The 24,144-nt window shown below is 33.9% G+C and overlaps 2 protein-coding genes across 10 annotated transcripts; one reads left to right on the top strand and one right to left on the bottom strand.

Moving 5' to 3' along the window:
- The first annotated feature begins 1,037 nt into the window (after positions 1 to 1,037).
- LOC108728988 (dystrobrevin beta) lies at positions 1,038 to 17,671 on the top strand. 9 transcript variants are annotated; one of them, XM_018457865.1, is made up of 17 exons: positions 1,038 to 1,485; positions 6,922 to 7,086; positions 7,617 to 7,833; positions 8,192 to 8,274; positions 8,737 to 8,888; positions 8,968 to 9,076; positions 9,151 to 9,317; positions 9,396 to 9,523; positions 9,613 to 9,711; positions 9,811 to 9,892; positions 10,109 to 10,147; positions 10,229 to 10,347; positions 11,243 to 11,408; positions 11,597 to 11,922; positions 13,362 to 13,507; positions 16,667 to 16,783; positions 17,380 to 17,639. In XM_018457865.1, exons 2-17 carry the CDS (start codon positions 6,927 to 6,929, stop codon positions 17,637 to 17,639), a joined length of 2,370 nt encoding a protein of 789 aa, XP_018313367.1. In that variant the 5' UTR covers positions 1,038 to 1,485; positions 6,922 to 6,926. The 9 variants fall into 9 exon arrangements, with proteins under 9 accessions (XP_018313367.1, XP_018313365.1, XP_018313363.1 ...); XM_018457863.1 differs by lacking the exon at positions 1,038 to 1,485 and having other exon boundaries at positions 6,225 to 7,086; positions 9,868 to 9,892; positions 17,380 to 17,671; XM_018457861.1 differs by lacking the exon at positions 1,038 to 1,485 and having other exon boundaries at positions 6,225 to 7,086; positions 10,229 to 10,341; positions 17,380 to 17,671.
- A 2,119-nt stretch (positions 17,672 to 19,790) lies between these two features.
- LOC108728982 (E3 ubiquitin-protein ligase TRAIP) lies at positions 19,791 to 22,713 on the bottom strand. The gene is made up of 6 exons (XM_018457850.1): positions 22,523 to 22,713; positions 21,607 to 21,993; positions 20,884 to 20,988; positions 20,733 to 20,807; positions 20,460 to 20,640; positions 19,791 to 20,069 (listed from the first exon to the last, which is right to left on the bottom strand). Exons 1-6 carry the CDS (start codon positions 22,633 to 22,635, stop codon positions 19,791 to 19,793), a joined length of 1,140 nt encoding a protein of 379 aa, XP_018313352.1. The 5' UTR covers positions 22,636 to 22,713.
- Between the last annotated feature and the right edge of the window lie 1,431 nt (positions 22,714 to 24,144).

Below are 24,144 nucleotides of genomic sequence, written 5' to 3'. Positions count from 1 at the left end.
TATCTATTTGACAGAGCACCATACATCAAAAGAAATTGGAAAGAATAAGGGCAATAGGAGTCAGGCGCAAAAGACGTCGCGCAAATAATACACCCATAGAGCGTAAAACTTCTTTATTCTACTAAACGCGCTTACATGTTTCGGCTCACTTTTGAGCTTTCTTCAGAGACAACACAAACTAACATATATAAACTGTGAATAAAAGTTATCTTGTCATGGTGAGCTCCCCTACATCGAGAATATAAATGCCAGAAATTAAACCCAAATAAGAATGAAAGAAAAAGAAAAAAGAAAGGAAATATTGGAAATATCGAAATAGAGAATTATATCCCTCCCCCCCTCATACATATTCCGATATAATTCCGGTTACACCACAATAATGTTATAAACATTTTATAAGATATCTTGGTCGTTCATTATGGTCTGTAGACATTAAATTCTGATATATATTATTTATTCCCAATAAAAATGTCTTTGTTTAATCTATAGGTTAAACAAGGACGCCCATCGTATAGGTTGAGGTCTAAGCGCACGGTGTAGTCATTGTTTTGATAGATTTCTATTTTCACTTGCAGGCTTTGCAAGCTATATGCGGATAATACAGAGTAAAAGTGAATACGAAACGAAAATATTCGTAATCATATTATTAAAAATATTCATTCAAATGAAATGAGGAAGTATTTATTTGTTTCTTGACGAATAAAAAAGAAGTGTTCGAATGAGTATTTTTATTCATTTTTTATTTATTTATTCGAATATTAGATGTATTCACCCGTTACACTAGCGTCCGAAAACATCAGTGTGCCTCCGAGTATCCTTGTTTAACATTTCGCGAACAACAAGAATAAATATGAAGTCGTGAATTATAGATTTTTAGTACTCTCATTGAATAATGGAACGCAGCCAAAGTCAACGCGCGATGACGCCCATGGATGATCTCCCGGATTAATTTCGAATCCGTCGCGCGCGTCGTCGCGGTCCGATTTCCCCGTTCTCTCCTGTTCAGGTCGGCGATCAGGCGCCACCGGCGGAGAAGATCAGCGACGGCCAGTGATGGCCGCGACGTGCGTCGGATCGGGATTTGTACGGCGGTCTTGTTTACCGTGACGTTGTCCCGGCCTGCGGGCAGAATCCGCGTCCCGTTCCGTATGTATTACCGTGATCCATAGCTCGCACGCTCAACTATCACCGCGATTCTTCCTCGTGTGCACGCCGAGCGTATCGACCGTCGCGAAGCGAAACGGACGTTCACACGTTTTGGTAAAACCGCTCCCGTGTGTGAACGGTCGACCGGTCGTCCGGCGAGGACGGCCGCTCTCGGACATCAACGACCGCCGTCTTATCCGGGCTTCCCCCGCGATTTAATGACGAGGCGATAAGAGCAGAGGCGAGAGAGGCCTTCCACGGGGACGGCGTCAACGACTCCACGCCCCCGTCGGTATCCTTTTTTTCTCGCCGAAGACACGCGCGCAGAGAGCGCCTCAGGTAAGTCGGCAGGCAGGTAGATAGATAGGTAAACCGACCGGTAGAACAGGTTAGGTGCCTGCAAAAGCCGTCGTCAGAAACGTTCTTTTCATTTTCAATCTTTAACCTCTCGTAATTTTTCCTCTCGAATAAATGTATATTAAAAAAAAAAAAATTTTTTTTAGGTATTTCTTTTCGAGAAAAAAAGCGCAAAATGAAACGATTCAATTCATCATAATCCGACCTAAGATTGGAGATGATTAATTACTTAATTTATCCGTATAACAAATCAAACTAACAAAGACTCCTTATAAATCAAAAGAACTAGGAAAGAACATGGGCAATAGAAGTCAAACGCGGAAGACGTTGCGCTAATAAACAGCGCGTTTATTAAAAATAAAGAAGTATTACGCTTTATAATCGTATTATTTGCGCAACGTCTTCCGCGTTTGACTCCTATTGTCCATGTTCTTTCCTAGTTCTTTTTACTTAATTTAATTGTTTTAATGAGAACGGAATATCTTATAGATAGATAAGATTGACCTTGTATTTTATAAATTGATAAGGCTTCATGATAAACTAAAATTATCGTCTATTGGAGACAGATTCTACTTGATGCTCCGAATACCAATTGTTTCAAATATTGATACCTAATTGTTTTTGATTAGAGTTCTTATATCAGAGTCTAACCACGAGCGATTTTATTAAAATTCTATGAGAGAGAAAAGTGTATATAATTTCTCCCTATATATATGTATATATATTATCTCACTCTAACTTATATCATCTTACTCTATATCTTAATTAAAGTTATAGATTTATCTCTTACTTGAGCCTCAATTTCTATTAAATTATTTTAAAGTTATAGAGTGAATTAGTATAAGTTAAAATGAGATAGTGTATATACAGGAAGAAATTATTGCCAGTATTCATAGTCAGGTATTACATGTATTTAAGGGGATGCTGGAGTGACCAAATTATCACATTACAGTCGTATAAAAGTCTTTAAATTGACTGAACGGAATAAAAAATCCTTTTACAGGATTAAAGTAGACGCAAAATTAGGAGGTGGTGCAGTGTACTAAAATCGAAAAAAAGTTAAAAAATTGTTTAACATTCTTTCGATTTTAGTATAAAATCCACTGCACCACCTCCGAATTTTACGTCTATTTTAATCCTGTAAAAGGATTTTTTTATTCCGTTGAGTCAATTCGAAGATTTTTATACGATTGTAACGTAATAATTTGGTCACTCCAGCATCCCCTTAAGATTTCCTTAAATTTATCTTTAGGTGCTCTAAGACTTATTTTATTGGCTACAGAGCATCTAAAGATAAACTTGCTTTAAATGTAAGGTTTGCCTATAAATACGGGTATAAATCTTTCTCATAGAATTTTAACAAAATTATTCGTGGTCCGACTCTGTTATAAGGTCTCCTACTGTTAGCTATAAAGTGCCAAAACAAATTCTGCGTTCGAAATAAAATGTCAATATTTTGTCGGTCTATATTTATTTCGAGCTCCTGCAGTAAATCCATACTCTCGTACTCTCTCGTACTCTCTCGATCGCGAATTCGGAACGAGACCGCGTTAAGTGATAGCTTGATACAGTTGATACTGATAGATGCTGAATTATTGATAGGTAACTGCGGTGACATCATTTATTGACGTGCTATTTGTCTTTGAAATTGATTTGGAAAATAAAGCGCGCATCTGATCGACTATATAGAAGATAAAATACAATTAAAAAGAAATAGATTATCATTGTTGGCGTTGAACGCGACGAAGCGAGGAACGGTAGGATATCATGGTGTTCGTTAATAACGTCTCGTGTATCACTGATTCTATGCTGAATTTTAATTAACGCGAACTGCGCTTGCGTTAATTAAAGGATATTTTTACACTTCATAGGTACATAGATACATAAAGCGTTTATTAACGTTCTAGGACAAACCTTTTAAGAACGTACAAAAAAAAGAAATAAAAGCAGTAATAAATGCAAGGAAAATGAAAAATAATACTTAAGAAAATATAAAAGGAACAAAACATAATGCAATTAATTGAAAGGAAGATCATCCTGCTATTTTAAAGGCGGTCAAACTTCTATTAACTTATTCAGCATATTTATTTATTTACTTGCTTATTAATAATGTAATAACTTTATATTCAATAAAGGATGATCTTCCTTCCAATTAATTGTACTGTGTTTTGTTTCTTTTCTTTTTTTTATATATTATTTTTATTTTCTTTCTAATAATTTTATATTCAATAAAATTATTATTATTATTAATCAGCTATTAACTTATCCAGTAATAATATTTTGAGACGGTAGAATTATAACTTTCTGTTAATTGCACGTTGGAAAAGATATAAGAGATTAGAGAGACAACAATTAACATAGTTAAAAATGTCACTTCGAGCCATTCTGCCGATCAAGTTAATTAAGATTAATCGGAGTTTAATCGCTCAAAAGTCGTCCCGAAGAAAATCTCGGAGGAGGTCTCTCCCAGGCCGCGCGCAAGCGCATAGTTTACAACATTCCCCGCGCATATCGGAGCTTGTTGCTTTCGCTTATTGCCACGCGTTATGTTGTATGTATTTTCCGGTAATATAAACAATACAGTAAATAAAATAAATCAAGTAAAAAATAATTGGCTACCTCTAAACAAACTATAAAGTTCAATTCAATTCGAAATCGAATAAATACGTTAGGGATTTATAGAAAGTGAGAAAATAATGCAGAGCTTTTATAGTACAAGCAATATCGTTTTCTGAAGCTCGATAAGAAGCTCTGCTAGACGATCGTACGTGACGAACGTGAATCATATGGGAATGTATAAAAGCGCACGTACCATCGTAGATGCCAACACGTTTGCATTCGTTTTTGATTCTCGTCATTTTAACAGCGCTGCTCTGATCTTCGCTCGTGAAGAGATTTTCTCAACGCGCTGAAGTTGGCCGCACCTCCCGGTCGCTCCGTTTCGCGCGTTCCTTCAAACGCGCCCGCGGCCGCCCGGCGTTCCTTTCCCGGTCGTTCCCCCGTTTCTTCGGCCAATCTTACGTTCTCCCCACCTGGCCCACTTATCGTATTGATTCAAACTTAGACATCCGCGTTTAGTTCCCTCATTTCGCCGAAGCTATCAACCGATTATTCTCATATTGCTTCCTGAATCGGTCTATTCCGGTTCTGTAATCTCGATTTATTGAATCATTGAGAATAACTAAACGATGCGATGCTCGACACTGCACTCCGAAAAGATAAATGTTTATTTTTCAGATTCCTTGAAAAACAAACATTTCTAAAGAATGCATTATTATTTTTATAAATAATATTCAGGATGTTTGGAAAATTTTTGGACACTGAAAATTAAGAGAAAGGAATTATTTCTTATTAAATTTAATCGATTTTTATTAAATTTTTTGTAAATTTTATGTTAAACTTATCCTAGACAACACTTTAAAATTTTTAGAGTGAGTCTCACTCAAAAGGGTGAAATCTCACTCTTAAGGATTGAAAATTAAGCCTTCTTTTTCAAGACTGGCTCAATTTTTACTCTTTAGAATGAGAGATCCACTCCAAAAGTTTTAGAGAATATGGTTTGCATTAACTTTAAGATAGAATTCTATTTACAATTTTATGGGCCATTTATTCTTATATGTATTTAAATATTTCATATGCATGTGTATTCTGATTCTTCAAGTATTTTTCATATTACATGGTCCATGAAATTATTAATTGAATTCTATCTTGAATTTTAACATAAATCATATAATAGATAAATTAAAAATGAGCTTTATGTATAACGAATTTGTGTCCCCAAATTCAAATTAACGCCTTAAATTATCTCAATTAAGATTGCGTCACAAATAAATCATTGTATTGCAAAATTTAGCACATTAATTTGAACGCAATGAAAATAACGTGAGAAGCACCGAAGTTTATGGGAAAAAAAATAATCCTCGAGCGAACGAACGATCGGTTTTAAATCAATTACATCTTGGGATATCGGCGTTCCCTAACCAGGTCAATGGTTTACGTAAAACGGATTATATCATCACGGTTGAACAGCTTTGAATTAATTCTTTTTCCGAAAATATAGCTTTCATGTACATATATATCCTCGCAAAAGAGTCTAAACTGAAGAGTCTGTTATGGAAGCTAATATTAACCCTTTGCGGTTCAAATTATCTCTCATGAAAGAGCAAAATTCAAATACTTAATTTTCGATTAATTTAATTTAAACAATTTAATAATAAATCTTATCAGGAAGTGTAAATAATTATGTATGTAATTAGTGGTGTCTTATCCTTCTTTCAGAAATGTTTCAATTTTTAAATATCAAAGAAAAAAGAAACAAAAGATATCAGATTAGAAATAATTTATGTATTTAAATTATCACTTAAATTATAGTATAATTTTAATTATCAATTCTAATTTTTAATTAAAAATATTTTTACACGGAGAGAATTTTCTTTTAAAATTTACCCTGAAAATATGGTAGTTGTGGTACAATACAATATTTTAAAGATTTTTACCATGCACTTCAATAAAATTGATCAAATTTATTTTATACCTTATTTTAGTTTTATTAATGAATGAGAGAGATTTATATTAAAATTCTTTGAAATACAATGTTGTCCCACGACTGTCACATTTTCAGATTAAATTCTAAGAAAAAATTCTCCGTGTACGCAATTATATTACAGATTCATATATGCGGATCGAAAACGCTCGTATGTTAATAACACGGTATGTTTCCCTAAGACAAATACATGGCGTGTACTCTCTAATCGTTACTAATTAGCTCTTTCCAGTTCGTCATTAGGCCTATGATGAACAATCTCATCACGACGCAGCGTGACGCATCCTATACGAGCTATGAATTAAGAACAGCTTCGCCAGTTGCGTGTTACATGCGTTACACCAAGTGTTCTATCAATTCGCGGCGGAATGTATTACTTCGAACCAGAGTTAATAAAGAACATAATGAAGCAATGTTAAATGATGTCGCAGCTTTCTAAATTATTCTGTTAAGACTCTTTATGACGTTACTAAAAGATTCATTTTAACGGAAGTTGTCACTATTTTGGCACAAGTAATGTGCCAGAAATGCACAGTAATATCTCATGCGCTATTTATTTGAAATATAATAAAATCGTGGCGCCGCGCTGTCGTAACGCATATAGTTACTGCGGAATATTCGTGCACGAGGTAATTCTTTGTCATCTAATGAATCTACGATTAGTCACTTCATCGACCTTCACTTCACGCGTACTCGCCGATCTTTTATACCGTGCATAAATTTACCGCAATAAGAAAAAAAAAAAGAAACAACGCAGTGTATGTTGGTCCTGAGCGCAGAATCGTATCGCTCGTTACGAAACAATTATAAACGATCGCGAAGAAGCGCGCAGGAAGATTCGATGAGAAGACGCATCATCCGCTCGTTTTTCGCAGTGAAAATGGCAGAGGAAGGTGCGGGTGGATCGGGAAACGGGAGCAGCGGCGAGACGAGCCGTTTGCAGCTTCTGCAAGAGATGCGACAGCAGAACTTTGACACCATACGATTCGCGTCGTACCGCACCGCCTGCAAGCTGAGATTCATACAGAAGAAAGTGCATCGTGAGTATGCTCATTTCAACATTACTTGTGTACAGACTTTTCAGAAGTAAAATAAACTTTTCATGGAGAAAAGTAAAAAAATTGAAATTAATATAATAAGAATACTAATTATTATTATATTAATTTAATATAAAAGTTAATTATATTACAACAATAATTTTATTATATTTGTTTAATATAGAAATTAATAATACTTATAAAATACAAATTATAAATATGCTCTGGTATTAAAACTAAAAAATTTATGAAAATTAGAGTTGATCAGTGAACTTGTTAAAATACTCATCATCTCTATTTCTATCCCTTTGATGATTAATAGGGCAAAGATCTTTAAGTCACGACTAGGAGATTAACTAAGAAATGCTAATTTTCTCACATTTATATGACTATGCTAATGATAATTAACAGTATTTTGATGTCAGCGTCGGAATTTAAAGAGAACGTGGCGCTCAGGCTTGCGTTAATTAATGTTGTGAAGGTAAATGTCAAGGTATGTACCTTTTTAATAACGCATGTATAATTTTATGCAGTGCACAACGTCGATATATGGAATGTGATCGAGGCATTTCGAGAGAACGGTCTGAACACACTGGAACCATCAAGCACCTTGGGAGTATCCAGACTCGAAACACTACTGTCTTCCCTGTTTCACGCGCTGAACAAGAGAGTACCAGTCTCGCAACAGGCCAAAGTTGACGCTACTACAGCATTGTTGATGAACTGGCTGCTGGCTGCTTATACCAGCGGGTACGCTTGATAAGATAAATAACCGTTGTTTTTTTTTAATAATTATGCACATTAGCGACTTTTTCGAATTTTAACATTTTTCAGTTTCTGTTTTCAGCTATTGATAACAAATTGTTATGACTCAGAACAATGATAATTAACCAAGGGATCAAAAAATATATAATCTACCTGTTTTTTTAATCATTTATTTCCAATATCGCTTCTATGGTGATTTATTATATGCATTCGCGATGACGTAAAATTACTAGAAATAAATGATTAAAAAAAATAGGTGATTATATACTTATATATATATGTAGGTTTTTTATTAGATATGATTGTTGTCAGCACCCAATTAAACCGTGTGATTTTTTTACAGAGAGAACAATAAAATATCCGTGTTCTCAGTGAAGGTAGCCCTGGCAACATTATGCGCGGGAAAGCTCATGGATAAATTTCGATGTAAGTAGTTTCTTCATTCTCTTACAAGGGAACTGTCAGAACTGTCCCTCACTAATTTTGGTGGACTTTGTTGTAGAGCATAAAAAAATATTAGTGATCCATTTTCTTTATCTGTTTATCTGAAGGTTTAGAGATTGAAACAATTCCTAAACCTTGGGAGTAAATTAAATATTTTCGAAAAATGTGACTACATCTTATTAAGAGTATAAAATACTATAAAACTTTTATATAAAACATTTTTTGTACATCTCATAGTTTTGAAAATATTCACTGAAAATGAAAAAATCCGTTACTTTTGAAGAGTTGTTTCGATTTCTAAACCTTAAAATAAACAAATAAAAAAATATAAGTATAATATTTTTTATGCTCTTCAACGTCTAAAGTCTATCAAAATTGATGAAGGAAAATTTATTTGTTAATCCAGTAAGCTAAGATCATTAACGATGTTTATTCTATAAATAGATATATACTCGCAAATATCTGATAGTAATGGACATATGATACACTGGAGGTTCGCCGATTATCTGAAAGAGGTTCTATCTTTAACCGCGGCGGTCTACGAGTCCCCGTCATTTGGATATTCCGACGGTCTTGCTAACTCCATTTTTCCCGCGGTATGTACGCGTTGTACGTATATGTGCAGTTGCTCTAATACATTGCTAGATTAAACAGATAATGCTTTGTATGTGGCAGAACTCCAAAGTCACCGTAAACGACTTCCTGGATACGCTTATGTCAGATCCTGGACCACACTGCTTAATCTGGTTGCCGTTATATCACAGAATGGCGGCCGTGGAAACAGGTAGTTGTGCGAGAAATTAGCGACTAACAATAAAATCGATCGGCGGATGAGATTTTCATTCTTTGTGTTTGCAGTTGCTCATCCTATTATGTGCGATGCTTGTCACAAAGAAAACTTTACCGGGTTCCGCTATAGATGTCAGAAGTGCCATTCGTATCAACTGTGTCAAGACTGTTTCTGGCGTGGTAAAGTTTCAGGAACGCACAATAACGATCATGAAACGAGAGAATATAGTAGCTTTGTATGTATTTTCGTTATTTATATATTTCGAAACATTTCTTGCATTATTTAATTTTTAATGATGAATTTTTGTCGATAGAAATCACCAAGCAAGCAGATTGGCCACTCTCTGCGAAAGAGCTTTAGATGTGTTCCTGAGAAGGGAAAGAACAGTCTACCGCGATTCCCGGAACAACCTGAGAAGACGCTAGATCTATCGCACATAGTGTTAGTATCTTTATTGTTCGCATAACATTACAATCGCTCATTGTGTCTTAGCATTATTTTACAATCCAAATAAATTCACTACGTTCCAGCCCACCGTCACCTTTACCATCTCACAACGGTTTTCCAGATCCAGGGTTTATGGCTCCCTTTGATTCAGGATCGGTGGATAGTCGTTCGACTCTGAGAAGGTAAGCTCGAATGAAATTCTAATTTATGCACAATTTATTTGCCTTTGCCATTTGCGCGCAGACGCCATGCTTTACTTATTCCTTTTGTATATCGTCCAGTATGGACAGTTCAAGACTGGACGATGAACATAAATTAATAGCACGATATGCACAAAGGTTGGCACAAGAAGCTAGGACCGTGGTAAGTCCTTCAAAATTTACATACATTTTACGCTTACTATCTACATCACGCGTTATAATTTGCTTAATGTTAAAAGCGCGAATGCTCTTGCTATTATCTTAATCTTAAAATTTACAAAAGCCGTGAAAACCAATTAAATTATTCTACTGTTTCCATTATCGTGGCCACTCTCTGGCACTAATATTAATATTAATTTCATAACTGCCTCGTTAACAGCCTCGTACCGCGTCCAGAATGTCCCAGGCAGATCAAGCAGTAAGTAAATAAATCGTTTAGATTATCAGTAAAAATTCATATTGCAGATCGTTTCATCCGCGACAATATTTCTGATTACAGGGTCGAGCACCGTCGGACGTGAATCTGGCATCGTTAGATGCGTCACGGGCGCAGCGTGAGCTTATATCGCAGTTGGAAGCGAAGAACAAGGAGATAATGCGCGAGATAGCAAGGTTAAGGTATACCTGTGTCGTTTATATTCCTTTATATCAAACCTAAACCTCGATTTCATCCTGTTAACCCATCCTAGGATCACGCATGTTCAAAACGTTCTGTTTCGCTTTGTGTTACCTTGGTTGCATAGCCTGCACAACGAAACAGAGAGAAACAATACATATTTATATATTGCCATTAATATCCATTTCTATATTAATATAGATTAACTTTAATCTCGGTTTAATTTAATTTTTATCTTTTTCTGATTTTTAGAACTAAAAGATAAAAGATAAGATAAATCGAAATTAAAGTTAATCTACATTGATAGAAATGGACGTAACAGTGATAAAATTCGTGTTTAAATGAGTTCATTAACATCGAGTATTCTTGATCTCTTTCAAATTGACTTATATATTCATTGAATTCATATATTCCCAGATAGTCAAGTCTGTAAAAAGCAGATTTTTTTAAATGTCTGCTACACACTATGCTAACAAAGTAGCAACAGAATTGTTACAGAATTAGATGTACATAATACTATTGACAGACTGCTAGAAAAAAAACATAGCAGAATCAGATAATGTCGGCAGGATCTGCTCAGTTTCTGCCAACAATTTGCCTTCACATTATGTCGATAGGCGATGTTAACAGAACACAAGCCTAATGCGGACGCAGTTGATGGCAGACTGCCGTCATTTTCTGCTCGAATCTGCTGACAGTCTGCTAGAAGACTGCGGACATTTTGCTATCTGGGTTAATACATTCATATATTACATTAATCACACATCACAACGCTTATAAAATAAATGATTGGAAGTGGAATATTATTATGTTTTAATAATTGGAATATGTGATTCCACTTCCTTGTGTTAAATCGTGTCTAACAATTTCTCAAGAAATTTTTTATTCTCGCTACAGAAGGCAACAGGAGATAGAAGCCGCGGGTTTAGAAAATCCGGCGCTAATGTCAGAATTGCGAGCTTTGAGGCAGCGAAAGGACGAACTAGAAACGCATCTGGCGACGTTGCAAGATTCCAGAAGACAACTAATGGTGCAGTTGGAAGGTTTAATGAAAATGTTAAAGGTACTTTCACGAACATCTTACAAGACTGCTTCTTTAAACGGTTAAAGTTAAATGGGTTCCAATTCTCTGTCTTTGAAGATGAAACTAGAAGGAGAACTGATGAAATATGGAAGTTTATAACAAAGGGATACTATAGTTTCACGTAAACAGGAACGTAATTAGTAACACAATGTTATCTACCTCGATAGAATCATCAAGCATCGCCACGATCAACACCAAACAGTTCGCCACGAAGTACGAAGTCACCGCCTTTGCCACCTGGTGCAATACCAAGCAGCAGATCAGCACCACCGACTCCCGGCGGGCCTTTGTCTACACCTCAACAACAACAGCAGCTGCAACAGCAACAGCAGCAACAGCAAATGCAGCAGCAGCAAATGTCGCAACAAATGTCTCAGAGCTATCAAAATCCCATACCGACAACAACAGTGGCTAACGTGCAAGGCAACGCTATGCTCGGCACGATACAGAATCCCATTCCAGATAGCTTGTCGTGTGTTGGCGGCGATGTAAGGTAGGCAAGCATGCACAAAGAGAGAATATATAAACGAAAGGATAGAACCTTCTACAGCGCGAAAAGAGCGAAGCAAAGACAGAAAATTATAAACAGAATATGCGTGATACATAATTGTACACGTAATTTATATAATATATATAGAATAATATATTACATAGTCAGAGCAATTTGTTCACTTAGACATTCCAAGCGAACTTTAGAAATCTATGTACATTCCATGTACATAAAATACATTCTAATAATATAGGTCTATAATTAGATTGTGTAGCTAAACAAACATTAATTATATCAATCAATATTCACAATAAAATAATATCATTTAAAAATAACAATTTTATGCCACACGTCGCATTGAATTTAATCCTTCCAAATTACTATTGATTGAATAATTGTATTGTAAAAGGAAATCAACTTTGAAAAACGCTCGAAAAGCAGGTTCATCACTTATTAGACGGAATATGTACCTCGATCATGTGTTCATTAAAAATTAATTTCTCCTGTCAACATTATTGTAGCAATTGGCATAGAGATATTATTGCACAGTATACAGATTTCTTCACAATTAGCTAAAGAAGTCCTAAATTCTCCTGCATGCGAATATGAGCGATTTCTAATTAAGCTAGTATTAAGAACAATGTGGTACTAGCGCGAAATAAGTGAAAGTACCTCATAAAATGTTAAATCGTCAGATTTATATCGACTTATAAATATATATAGTAGATATATTTGTATATCCCATGTCATGTCGCTTTTAACCCTGTTTGAATAATTTCTTTTAAGTTTTATTAGGTTCGAGATGTAAGTTTCTTACACGAATATCCTCTTTTAGTTTGCTACCATTATTAGTCATCTTAAATGTATCATTTTTATGTACAGTACAAAAGCAACTATCCTGTAAGGAAAATACTGATGCGTTGGATGTAAAGTTTGACGCGTATAAGTTACCCATCCGATCCTTTTTTTCTGCTCTAAGCTTGTGTAAAAACACCATCCACCTTTAAAACATTGTTATTTCGTATTTATTACGCAAGCGCTGCGATATGTAAATATTATCGTCCTGCAAGTATTGTACCAGTCAAACGCAAATACCTTAATAGATCGGAAACGAAGCATTTGCGATGCGTTCACAACTTTGCCATATTGATATATTTTTGTTAGATTACAGTATATTAGACACCAATAAATATCGTAGCTTCCTGAAATCGTGCATGTGTGTATTGTTATAATCTCAATGAGTTGCTAATTTTAATTTAAAACTTTGTAGACGCTTATATGCCTTGGTCGCGAGTAACTATAGCGAACTGGATGTGTAAGAATTACGTTAAGCAGATTGAATAATGCTTGTGCAATAAAAATTGCATGCTGCAATTTTTGTTTAAACAACTTTTTATTTGGAAATTGCTTCGCGCCAAGAAAATAGAGATTTTCGATGTCAGGTCTGCGTTCAGGACAAACAGCTTACCAGGGAGCGGTTCCAGCAGTGCCAATAATAGTTTGGGCCGATCCTTAAGAAATGACTTACTGGTAGCTGCCGACAGCGTTACTAATGCCATGTCAACGCTTGTGAGGGAATTAAATTCAGGTATGTTGAATAATAATGCGCTATAAAATCAATTAGTATCAATAATAACAATTGATAAATTGGACGTGGATGTATTGGGAAAGCAGAAATTGATTTTAAAATATATTCTTCAATTGAGAATATGTTATAACGTATTAGAAAAACAATTGAGAAGAAAATATATATATATATATTATAATTGAATAACATATGAAAGATATCTTTTGAATTTCTAAAATTATTATCAAATGTAATACTAACGAAAATTCGCTTGACAAAGCTACGTCCAATTCTGCTTATAGTTTTAAATAGTATAATTACACGATACCGCTCAGCATATTTTTCGTGATATAGTACGTTACACTCATACATAGTTGGTACATAAATTTCGCAAAATATAGGTATTACTATCTCACAAACAGAACTGAAGGTAATTTTTAAGAGGCAATATAGCGCCTCACGTCGTGAGTTGTACAGATCAATTTGATATTGCAAGCTTTTAGCTACGAAGTATGTTAGCATCTCTATGCCGTGTTTTTTAGCTGATGGCATGTTAGTAATACGGATTACGATTTCGTTATTAGTGGCACCGTAAATATGTCAAATTGTCGATTGTCTCGCAGGCGAGGTGAGCAATAGATAAACTGATCTGCATTCACCATATCATCGTAGTATTTATACAACAAAATCATGTTTATTAATACTACACTGTTTCATTACTATTGCAACTATTTTTGCTCCTGCTACATGTATCATTATTCTCACTACCACCACATTATATACACAGATGTATATATATATATATATTAATTAGTTGCGTGTTTCATGCCATTTTATGAGAAACGTTTCTTCTTCACCTTCATTCTAAACGTATAAAATAAATAAAACAGATATATTTTCAATTTTTCTAAATGGTATGCTAATTTCTCGCACATCATACGTATTATTTTATTGTTTTAACTCGATTTAAAACTGCAAGAAATAATATAACACAGGATTTATCTTTCAATTACTTGCTGTGTACTAATATTTATCTTTGAAATATTTTCAATCGTCGCATTTGAACTGAATGTACAGGCATGCCACGTCGCATTTATTTATATTTTCTCATATTATCAAAAGATCATATAGCATGAAAAAGATGCGACTCTTCGTCTGTTCTTAGTCTTGATATTCATAGTCGATTTGTAAGATGATTCATAAAATGCTATCTATACGTGAGATATATTTCATTGGATATACTTGAATCGAACTTGAATGCACCTTTATGTATATACGTTTATATTCTGGAAAATCGCGTAAGTATAATAAAATATTCGTTGCAGGAAAATGAATGATGATTGGATCGACGTGAATCCTATCAATCCAATAGTAAATATGGAGATAAGTGATTCTAATATCACAAGATCTTGCATTATACATAATTTTTATGTAAATTTTCAATAATATAATAATGATTATATACGAAATAATATACGAAGCTCTTTCGATCCAGAAGATGTAAATATCGAAATATACATATGGTCCCCTATTAAAAACTATTACACTTCCTTCCAGCAGTCATTTTGACGCGCGCGCGCGAGAGATACAAAATATTTTTTCCTACTTAAATTTGAAAACTATTATTTTTTTCAAGTTTAATTGTAAATTTTATTTTATATTTCAATATCTAATAATCGAGAGAAAGTGTAATAACCTTGGGATTCTGTGTATATTTTCTTTATACAGTTTGTTTCTAAAACGTTCAGCAACTTAGCATTATATTAAACAAAGTAATGAGAAAAGTTTATACAAGTAAAGACTACAAATCGTCGTCTCCAGATGCAAACCGTATGCATACGAACCTTCCTTATTACTTCTGTTAGTAAGTGTAAGTGCTAAAGTCAATCTGAACGGTTGGAAAATAGTCTGTATATTGCCTGTTGCCATTTCTACGGTTTCATTTATTTTCTTTCTAGAATAGAGTTAGTTAATATTAGCCTAGTGGAATAGCACACGGATTACATTACACGCAAGACCACAGATGACAACAGCAATCTAATTCACAATCCCAAGAAATTCCGAATACACATTAATTGTTAAGAAAACTTTGAGATTCGGGTTATTTATTAATTAAACTGACGAAATCGTAATATGATATAAATGTAAAACAAAAAATTAGAAATTCAAAATTACCTAAGTTTAAGAAAGCGGTACACTATAAAAATTAAAAATAAAGACGAAACTATAAAAAAATACTTTTATGTGAATAAGGACATATACAATCTGTCTAATAAGAGCGTGATCGGCAAAACTGTTCATTACATCGAAAAGTCGAATAATTAAGTGAAGTCTTTGGAATCTGAGCGGATCATAAATATCATGAGAATATGAATATCAATTGCGAAATACATAATAAGTCAAAGACATAAGCAAGTGATTGAGACAGTTTGAAGAAACAAAAACTCAATGATTTACCGGAAAACGATAGATAAAGAGGATGAATAGACATAATTTTTACCAACCTTTAAAACTGAAGAAAATGAATATTGATATCTTTTGAGAGCATTTGAAGTCCTTTACGTGCAAATAACTTTAAAAAAAGAATCTATCGGCTCATTTTAGTTTATTCCCATGCTCTAATTAACAGACTTCTCCAACGAATTGTTATAGCCAGTAAAAATAGGACTGTTTCTCAAAACAAGGATTTAATACTTTATCCACTTGAATATTTTGGATACTTTGGATGATTCAAAACATCGAAGTCGTTTTTGCATCCAATAGAAAGAAGAAAATAGCATCGAAGTGTTAAACTGGCCAAAGTGAATTCAATCGAGAACGTCTAAAAATAAAGCTTCGTAAAAAAAGATATGGACGACGAAACAATTAAATTGGATAAATTCGTTTGATATGGAGATCTTTACCTAGAGAATATACTCTATCAAGTAAGAAGTATGCCCAGGAGATTCCAATATCGATAACGGCAACGACTAAACAGCTTAAAATTATATAGTAAAAGCGTCGTAGCATTAATTAAATAATATGTGCAATTTTTTTTTCATTTTATTATGAAAAGCAATTTTAAAATTATATCACACTCTTATTATACAAATTGTATGTATACCTTCTTAATTGAATTTGACCGCGACAAATAGACATTCCATTATACTATATATATACAATATACAAATGACACTTTAGACGTGTTGTGGAATGTGTGTGATGCACCCCCCGTGAATGTGTCCTGGTGGCTTGCAGACTCAGACCAGGAGGACCATTCTCACAACTCGGGGCTAATGAACATCAGAAAACCGTTAGGTAAGTATCTCTACATCGACTTTAAGACTTTCATTACTCTTTTACTTTCGTTTGCACTTTAGATTTTCGCAATGTCGCTCTTCTAATTGAAGCAACCCTCAAATTTTTCAAGCGCTGATTATCTACAAGTTTCATATTAATATTTCGGTTTAATTTTTTCTTTGGTACTTTCAACATTACTTTTGCAAAAATCAAATTGTACATATTTGTACATACAATATATATACTCGTATTCATATTTAATAACATATCTCTACATTTCTTTCATCTTCATAAGCATCACGCACACAACTATGATGTATACTTCTGACGATAATATTAAGATAAGTCATCCTACGGATTTTTGTCGTATATCTTCATAAATGATTATTCTTATTCGTCTATAGTTATAAGTCTATGTGCAAATACCAGATAATATACGACTACATAAACCTTCGAAGTTGAGACCTACTTGGGAAGACAATGAGAGAGAGAAATGGAATTAAATTCAGCGAATATAGATATGCTACTTTATCTTTTATCGTTTGAATTGAAAGTAACAAATAACCGCAATATTTGTGCGACTGAATTTTGAAACTAGTCGCGTCTACTTATAGACTTTGAAGCCGGTGAGGATGGCGATGATAGTAGCGGCGGTGGAAATTCATGGCGAGAGGAACTACAACGACGTTATCAGCAGGAGAATGACTTTTTAGCAGAATTGCGATCTCGTAACAGCATACCGCAAACACCGTCGGCTACATTGTCCAGCGAACAGGAGCAGGAGAGAGGCGAGAGAGAAGAGGCAGACGGTGAGAAGGAAGACGAAGATGAAGCCAACTGGGCAGAAGCGGTGAAGAGATGGGTTAATCGATAAACTGATCCAACGAGAAGTATCACAGATGTTAGGTGTGAAAAAATACGAGTTTAAGGAATCCGGTGAAGAAAATGTGAGCGATTGAATCACATACATACACATACACACTGTGGACTAATACTTCGACATTAGTATACAATATAATCTTAGGGAGAATTGGATGTTGTACGATTTCGAAAATCTATGCATTTTGTAAGGCGGTACTTGCAGTCGAAAGACGACACGAAAATCGACGAACGAATTGTACGAAACTAAGTACCGTTATTCATTCTTAGAATGGCATTTGTATCGCGAGCATACAATGATTTTGCTACTCTGTTTATTTGCAATTTGTAATAAGACTCAGAGTTTGTTAAATATACACACATATACATATATATAAATACGATTCGAAAATAAGCATTTGCGTTTTATTATATTTTTTATTTATTGTTATTGTTATTACTATTTGTAATTACTATTAAGCGAATTAAATGCAATACACAAGAGTACTGTACGTATATATCTTGTAATTCCATCGCTTTAAAGCTAGTTTAATTTTAAGGGAGCATATATTTGTACATACTTAAAACAATAACTGGTAACTGACGATATGGTTTTATCATCTCGCAATATTACTAATTCACAGACGTTTATATTATATCATACAAAAAATTTTGCACAAGTTGCCATATTGACCAAACCTGAAATAATTAATTATAACAATAAGAGGCGATTGCAATTAAATCAATTTTTTAATATATCACAAGTTTAGCAGAAACTTGGTTTGGAGAGCCAAAGTGTGTTTTGTACATTCGTACCAGCGCTTGACGTACAATAACGCTATTAAAATAAAAGAAGTAATAATATATAAACGAGTATAAAAATATTGATGCATTAGATGACGCTTCGAATGACAATTTGAATTCGTTCGCATTTACAATTGCAGAATACGAAAAAGTAGAAAAACGAAATTAGTCTTACGTACAAAGTACTCGTTTTTCAGTTTCTAGAACATAAGAGAGTATTCCGATTAATATCCAATTGTTAAAACACGACTGCTATTGATAAGAACCAATGCGTTTTGTAACATTTAATGGCATGTCCTGTCTGCGAGATATCCTGTGTATATATACATATGTGACGTCAGAATTCCTTTTGTCTATCTCTTTACGTATGAAAATGATGTAGCGCCTATGAAAACTGAATAAAAGTTTATAGACATATATCTAAACGGTCAAATGGTCTTAATCCCTCGAGAAATGAATTCGTCATTCTAAAAGCTTGCTCTATATTTTTCATAATTTACATTGTTTTATATTCTTGGACATATTTTTGGCACATAATAAATTAAACGTTAATTAATGAAAAAACATATGGAACTTAATTGGGCAGAATTACAAATGCCTTGAGAATCGCGTGTAGGTTTTGCTTGAGGTAGATGACTACAGATGCAAACAGACATAAAATATTAGGTACCACGTATTTTTCCCCTATAAACATACTCTTGAAAAAATGACACGAACTTTCCACGGTACCTAATATACTTTGTATTAAAAATAGTTTTTAAATTAATAAATACATATTATCTTGTTACAACACAGCATTGACATCTACAATCATTAATATAAAAAAAATATAAACAATTTTTTAATATTAAGATACACATTTAGTGTTAATTTCGAAAAAGCGTAATATCTTCATTATTGATAGAAGATTCAAAAAATATATTAATTGAAATATCACATCTGCCGTATCATAAATTGTTTGTAGAAAAACAAAACAGTTAATTGTTGTAAAAAAATTAGTAAAGCTTCTTTATTATTTATATTTGCCCCCACTATTCTGGAACCTTTCTCTTTATAAATTGGAATTTTCTTTTTCTCACCATGTGTTCATACAACGTTACACGAGTAAGAGAATGAATGAAAAACAAAGAATATTTTTACTTAGTATATTATCAAGTGCAAAACCAATTGTGTAGTAGGATTATAGATAAAGAATAAAAATTGAGGAAGAGATTCCATTATAAAGAAATATAGCTCGAGCCTGTTTAGTAGAATTCTATTTTGTTTTCAATTAAAAAAATGTAGCAATTAACGTAAAAACTGTAGTATAAATAAATTTAATATTAAATTTCTTTTTGTACAAATGCTTAATTTATGGATAGTATCACGAAAGATTTTTCATTTTTTTTTTCAATGAAGTTTTAACATTTGATTGTGAACTTATCTCTGCGGTATTATTAACATTATCCTTATTCACATTATTTGTCTTCTCGCTACTGTTACCTAATTGCAAACCTAATCTTGCCTTTTTTGTAATAGTTGGACATTCGTCGAGTGTAGAATTAGGCATAGAATTTTCCTGGTTTGTATCAATGATTTCAACTTCTGCCTCTGAAGTCGATGAATTATTTTGATCTGCAGTTTCCTGTTTTGTGTTTTTTTGCTAAAGAATGAGAAATTAATTATATATGTAGGATTGAACGAAAGTGTTGTTTAAAATAATATAATTTTCTCGATAACAGAATATATATCTAATTATCCTACATATATAAAAAAATTTTACGTGCAAAAATTTGCATGCAAAAACTAAGAAAGGATTAATAATGGCGGATAATGAATTAAAAATTATGCCTTAATTTTTATTGTTTTAAAAAAATCTAACAATGAAAATATCATATTATGATACAGCATTATAAGATTTGGGTATTATTTCTATTTTTCAAAATGCATTATAAACTAGAACACAATTATTTGTATCACAGAGTAAAACAAAATTTGCGTTAAGAGCAGAACTAATTTCCATTACAACAGATTTCAGAATTAGTTTAATTACCTGGTTATGAATATTTGTCTTTATCTTGTCTTTTATATTTGTAATTAAAGATTTTTCATTGTAGCTTCTTTGATTGCTAGATTTGGAAACACAGTTTTGATTAGATGTAAGCAATTTTAGTTCATTAACTCGCTGTCGTAGCGCTAAATTTTCACTTTCGCAAAGTGCAAAACGCAAATCTCTGAAAATAGAAATAATATAATAGAAACAGTAAAATCATAACTATCAGATTTAACTATTTCAGTACTAAAAATATAAGCTCTTTTAGATTACTTGTCTAAGGACTGCTGATGCCTTGTAAGCTGACTTTCAAGATTTGCTATTTTTTTTGTTTTCTTTAATATTATCCTGAAATTACAAGCAAATTGTGTAAGATATTAAAATTAAAATATATTAAGACATATCAAGATATATAAAAACATACTTTTTCATCATAGAAACATAATTAATCAAAGTATTACGATCAGTCGTTTTTTCAATCATTTCCCGTACGTCCTCAAGTGTACTTGTTGACAGTGATTTATACATGCTACAAACAGATACAATAAAGATCAGTTCGAGCAATATGCTGGGGCGCCGAGTGGCTCGCCGCTCAGTGCGATTGATTCGCGATCTGTGGATCCGGATTCAATCCCACCTACGCCCCATATACGCATTCGCCGTTCGGATTCGGCATTAAACTGTAGGTCCCGTCGAGAGTTGACAAACTCTGAAGAGTGAAATCCTACTACCAGATTGAAAAACAAGCAATTTCTGTCCCCGAAGAGGCTATAAAGCAAATTGATAGGCATGGTACTATGATCCTTAAGCCTGTTTTACAATGTGCTCTTTGTTTCTTGTTTCTTGCTTTTTACCTTTTGCTTTTCCCCTAACCGTTTTATCGATAATTGTATTTTTTGCTACGTGTTTCGTGTTTCCTGTTTCCGCTGAAGTTCGTTAACTTTTATTTCGGGCGACATAAAATAAAAAACCGGATAAGAAGCAAAAAGATAAGATATAAAAAAACAGCAAAAAGCAAGAAACAAGAAACAAAAAGCACATTGTAGAATAGGCTTTAAGGGGTCGGAAAACCAAACAGGGGAAACAGAAACAGCAATACGCTGGTAATAATTAAATTAGACGAAACGATTGACTTAGATAAACATACTCTTGGAATTGCTCCACCTCTCTTTCTTTCTGAGACAGCTGCTTTTTGAGAACATCACACTCTTGATACTTCTCCTTAAAATAATTTATCTGTTCTTTTAAAGCATAGATAGTCGAGTTTTTCTGTCTCATTTCGCTTTCCACTTTTCGCACTTCTTGTCTAAGGCCAGCATTTTGTTTCTCCAGAACTGTATTTTTCGAAGTATAATGTTTGATATTTTTTTCACTCAGTAAAATTTGAAATTTGAGACTGTCTATCCTCCCTTGTAGGGTTAAATTGTCCGCATTAGCATTATCCGCTGCGATATCGGTACTCGAAACCGTAAAATGAGCCTTATGGATTTTTTCTACTGTCACTCCGTCACGACATTGCGGACAGGTCTTCGATCTATGGGACAAATACGTGTAAAATTAGTTGATCTGATCTGATTGAGTCTCCTTTACAAACAAAATTGGAAATCTCACGACGAAACAAAGAACTTGTTTTATGTGCATTATCCTGCAGCCTGCTGCAGCCCTTGCATTTAAAATGAAACGAGATATACGTTTCATTCCTGGGAGGAGGAAGAAGGAAGCACGATCAAATCTAATGGGTCAATTCTAAGCAAAATCGTAAAACTCGTAACGTGTTCTCGTAAAACTTGTATATAAGACCTTATGACTAGTATTCTAATTTTATGCGTATGTATCGTAAGACGTACGATTATTCGTAAATATCTACGATTTCTTATAATTAATTAATTTTATGGCTAGTAAGAAGCTGTCTGTAAAAATATCGTATAAGCACTTAAAAATTCTTACAAGTCTTACAGGAATATGTTACGAGTCTTACGATTCTGCTTAGAATTTAGGCATAAAGGTTCTTGCGATACGTATCTATCGCATAGAAATAGGTATAACCAATAAATCACGTTTACCTTTCGAGCCACTGTAACAGACAATGGTGATGAAATACATGTCCGCAACGAGTGAAAAAAATGTCTTTGGCTAATAATAATTGGTCTTGACAGATTACGCAAAGGATTTTCATTCTATAGACAATGAAAGTGAAAGCAAAGGGCACAGCAACCTACTCGTCTCAAACTCCAGCGTGTTTGTACTGCTCGTGCATGATCCGATCCATGATATATAGGCAGAAAGAAGCCTGACAGCGGCCATGTTCGGGATTTAGCTGCAACCTTAAAGTCACTAGATTAACAAAGTACCGCAAACTGCCGCCATTTTGGCTCCATGACGCGGTTATTTCAAACTTATGTATGAATATATATTATGTATTAGGAGGAGTTTTATGTATTAGGTGCCGTCCGGCAATAGGGGAACTCCTCTTATAAAGTAAAATAGTAAATTAGATATATCAATTTTCTTTGCAATTTTTATTTGTTTTAAAAAACATAAAAGAAAGGAACTCTTATATAATATAAAATATAAACAATGAAAAAAAATGAGTTAATTAAAATCATAAACGGAAGCCTTATTCGCTGCGGTTTTTGCAATTCTCAATACAGCAACCGGGCATTTTTGACGTTTTCTAACCAATTCATCTACACATTAGCTCTGTTCGACTTGCTTACACTTTTTTACACTTTTTACACTTAAAATGAGATAGATATATATTTGACGCTGAAAAGAGAGAAAGCGAAGATGCTGAATGTCAAAAGTGTAAGTAAGTCGAACAGATCAAATGTCACAAACGCATATAGGTTATAACATCCACGCCATTTTGACTCCAAAGTACGTCACTTCCGTTTTTCTCATCGCGGTACTTTGTTAATCTAGTGACTTTATGCAACCTTATTTTGAAGCGCCTCTATGTCCACAAACCGTAAACATTGAACTACGTAGCCAATGTCCACGATCCCGTCGGTAATGTCTATGATTTTTTGATTGTATTCTTCGCTATGTTCACGATTTTCGGTCCGTTAGATGGATAAAGACGAACAATCAATCTGTCGGCGCTTCTTGAACAAACGATTATTCATCTTTATCTAACGAATCGAAAATCGTGGATATAGCGAAGAATACAATTAAAAAAATCATAGACATTACCGACGGGATCGTGGACATTGGCTACGTAGTTCAATGTCCACGTTTTGTGGACATAAAGGCGCTTCAAAATAAGGTTGCTGCTAAAGGCTACGTTTACACCGTGCATTTAGGCCGCGGCCCATACAATAAATGTCTTTAGGCGGTATTCATAGTCGATTCTTATATTCAAGACCGACTTAAGTACAGTCTTAAGATATCATGAACCAATCAGAGGGCCGTATTAGCATCTTAAGACATTACTTAAGACGATCTTGAAATAAGAACGGACTATGAATACCAGCCTTTGTTTATCCTGTATATTAAACAAAGACACCTATCGTATAGGTCGCGGTAAGCGCACGGTGTAAACGTAGCCAAATCCCGGACATGAGGCCTTCATCTTTCTTCCTTTTCTTTCCAGGAAGAAAGGAGAGAAAGAAAGATGAACTGGTGCAAAAGTTCAGCCAAAAAGAACAGGCCTATGGCCGCTCTGATGACTCCTGCACACTGGACG

This window comes from Mycetomoellerius zeteki, unplaced genomic scaffold (assembly GCF_001594055.1).
Source record: "Mycetomoellerius zeteki isolate Tzet28-1 unplaced genomic scaffold, Tzet1.0 scaffold69, whole genome shotgun sequence".
Lineage (NCBI taxonomy): Eukaryota > Metazoa > Arthropoda > Insecta > Hymenoptera > Formicidae > Mycetomoellerius > Mycetomoellerius zeteki.
Note: the sequence above shows the minus strand (reverse complement) of the source record. Positions and strands in the feature narration are given on the sequence as shown.

What these genes read in the sequence shown, in the direction of transcription:
- LOC108728988 (XM_018457860.1), top strand. Translation starts at nt 6,807, where the DNA reads ATGTTGGTCCTGAGCGCAGAATCGTATCGCTCGTTACGAAACAATTAT. An exon ending in CTGGCTGCTTATACCAGCGG is followed by an intron (nt 7,834 to 8,191) that starts GTACGCTTGATA and finishes ATTTTTTTACAG; the next exon opens with AGAGAACAATAAAATATCCG. An exon ending in AGTCGTTCGACTCTGAGAAG is followed by an intron (nt 9,712 to 9,810) that starts GTAAGCTCGAAT and finishes TATATCGTCCAG; the next exon opens with TATGGACAGTTCAAGACTGG.
- LOC108728982 (XM_018457850.1), bottom strand. Translation starts at nt 22,635, where the DNA reads ATGAAAATCCTTTGCGTAATCTGTCAAGACCAATTATTATTAGCCAAA. An exon ending in TATGTTTCTATGATGAAAAA is followed by an intron (nt 20,808 to 20,883) that starts GTATGTTTTTAT and finishes TTGTAATTTCAG; the next exon opens with GATAATATTAAAGAAAACAA. An exon ending in CATCAGCAGTCCTTAGACAA is followed by an intron (nt 20,641 to 20,732) that starts GTAATCTAAAAG and finishes TTCTATTTTCAG; the next exon opens with AGATTTGCGTTTTGCACTTT.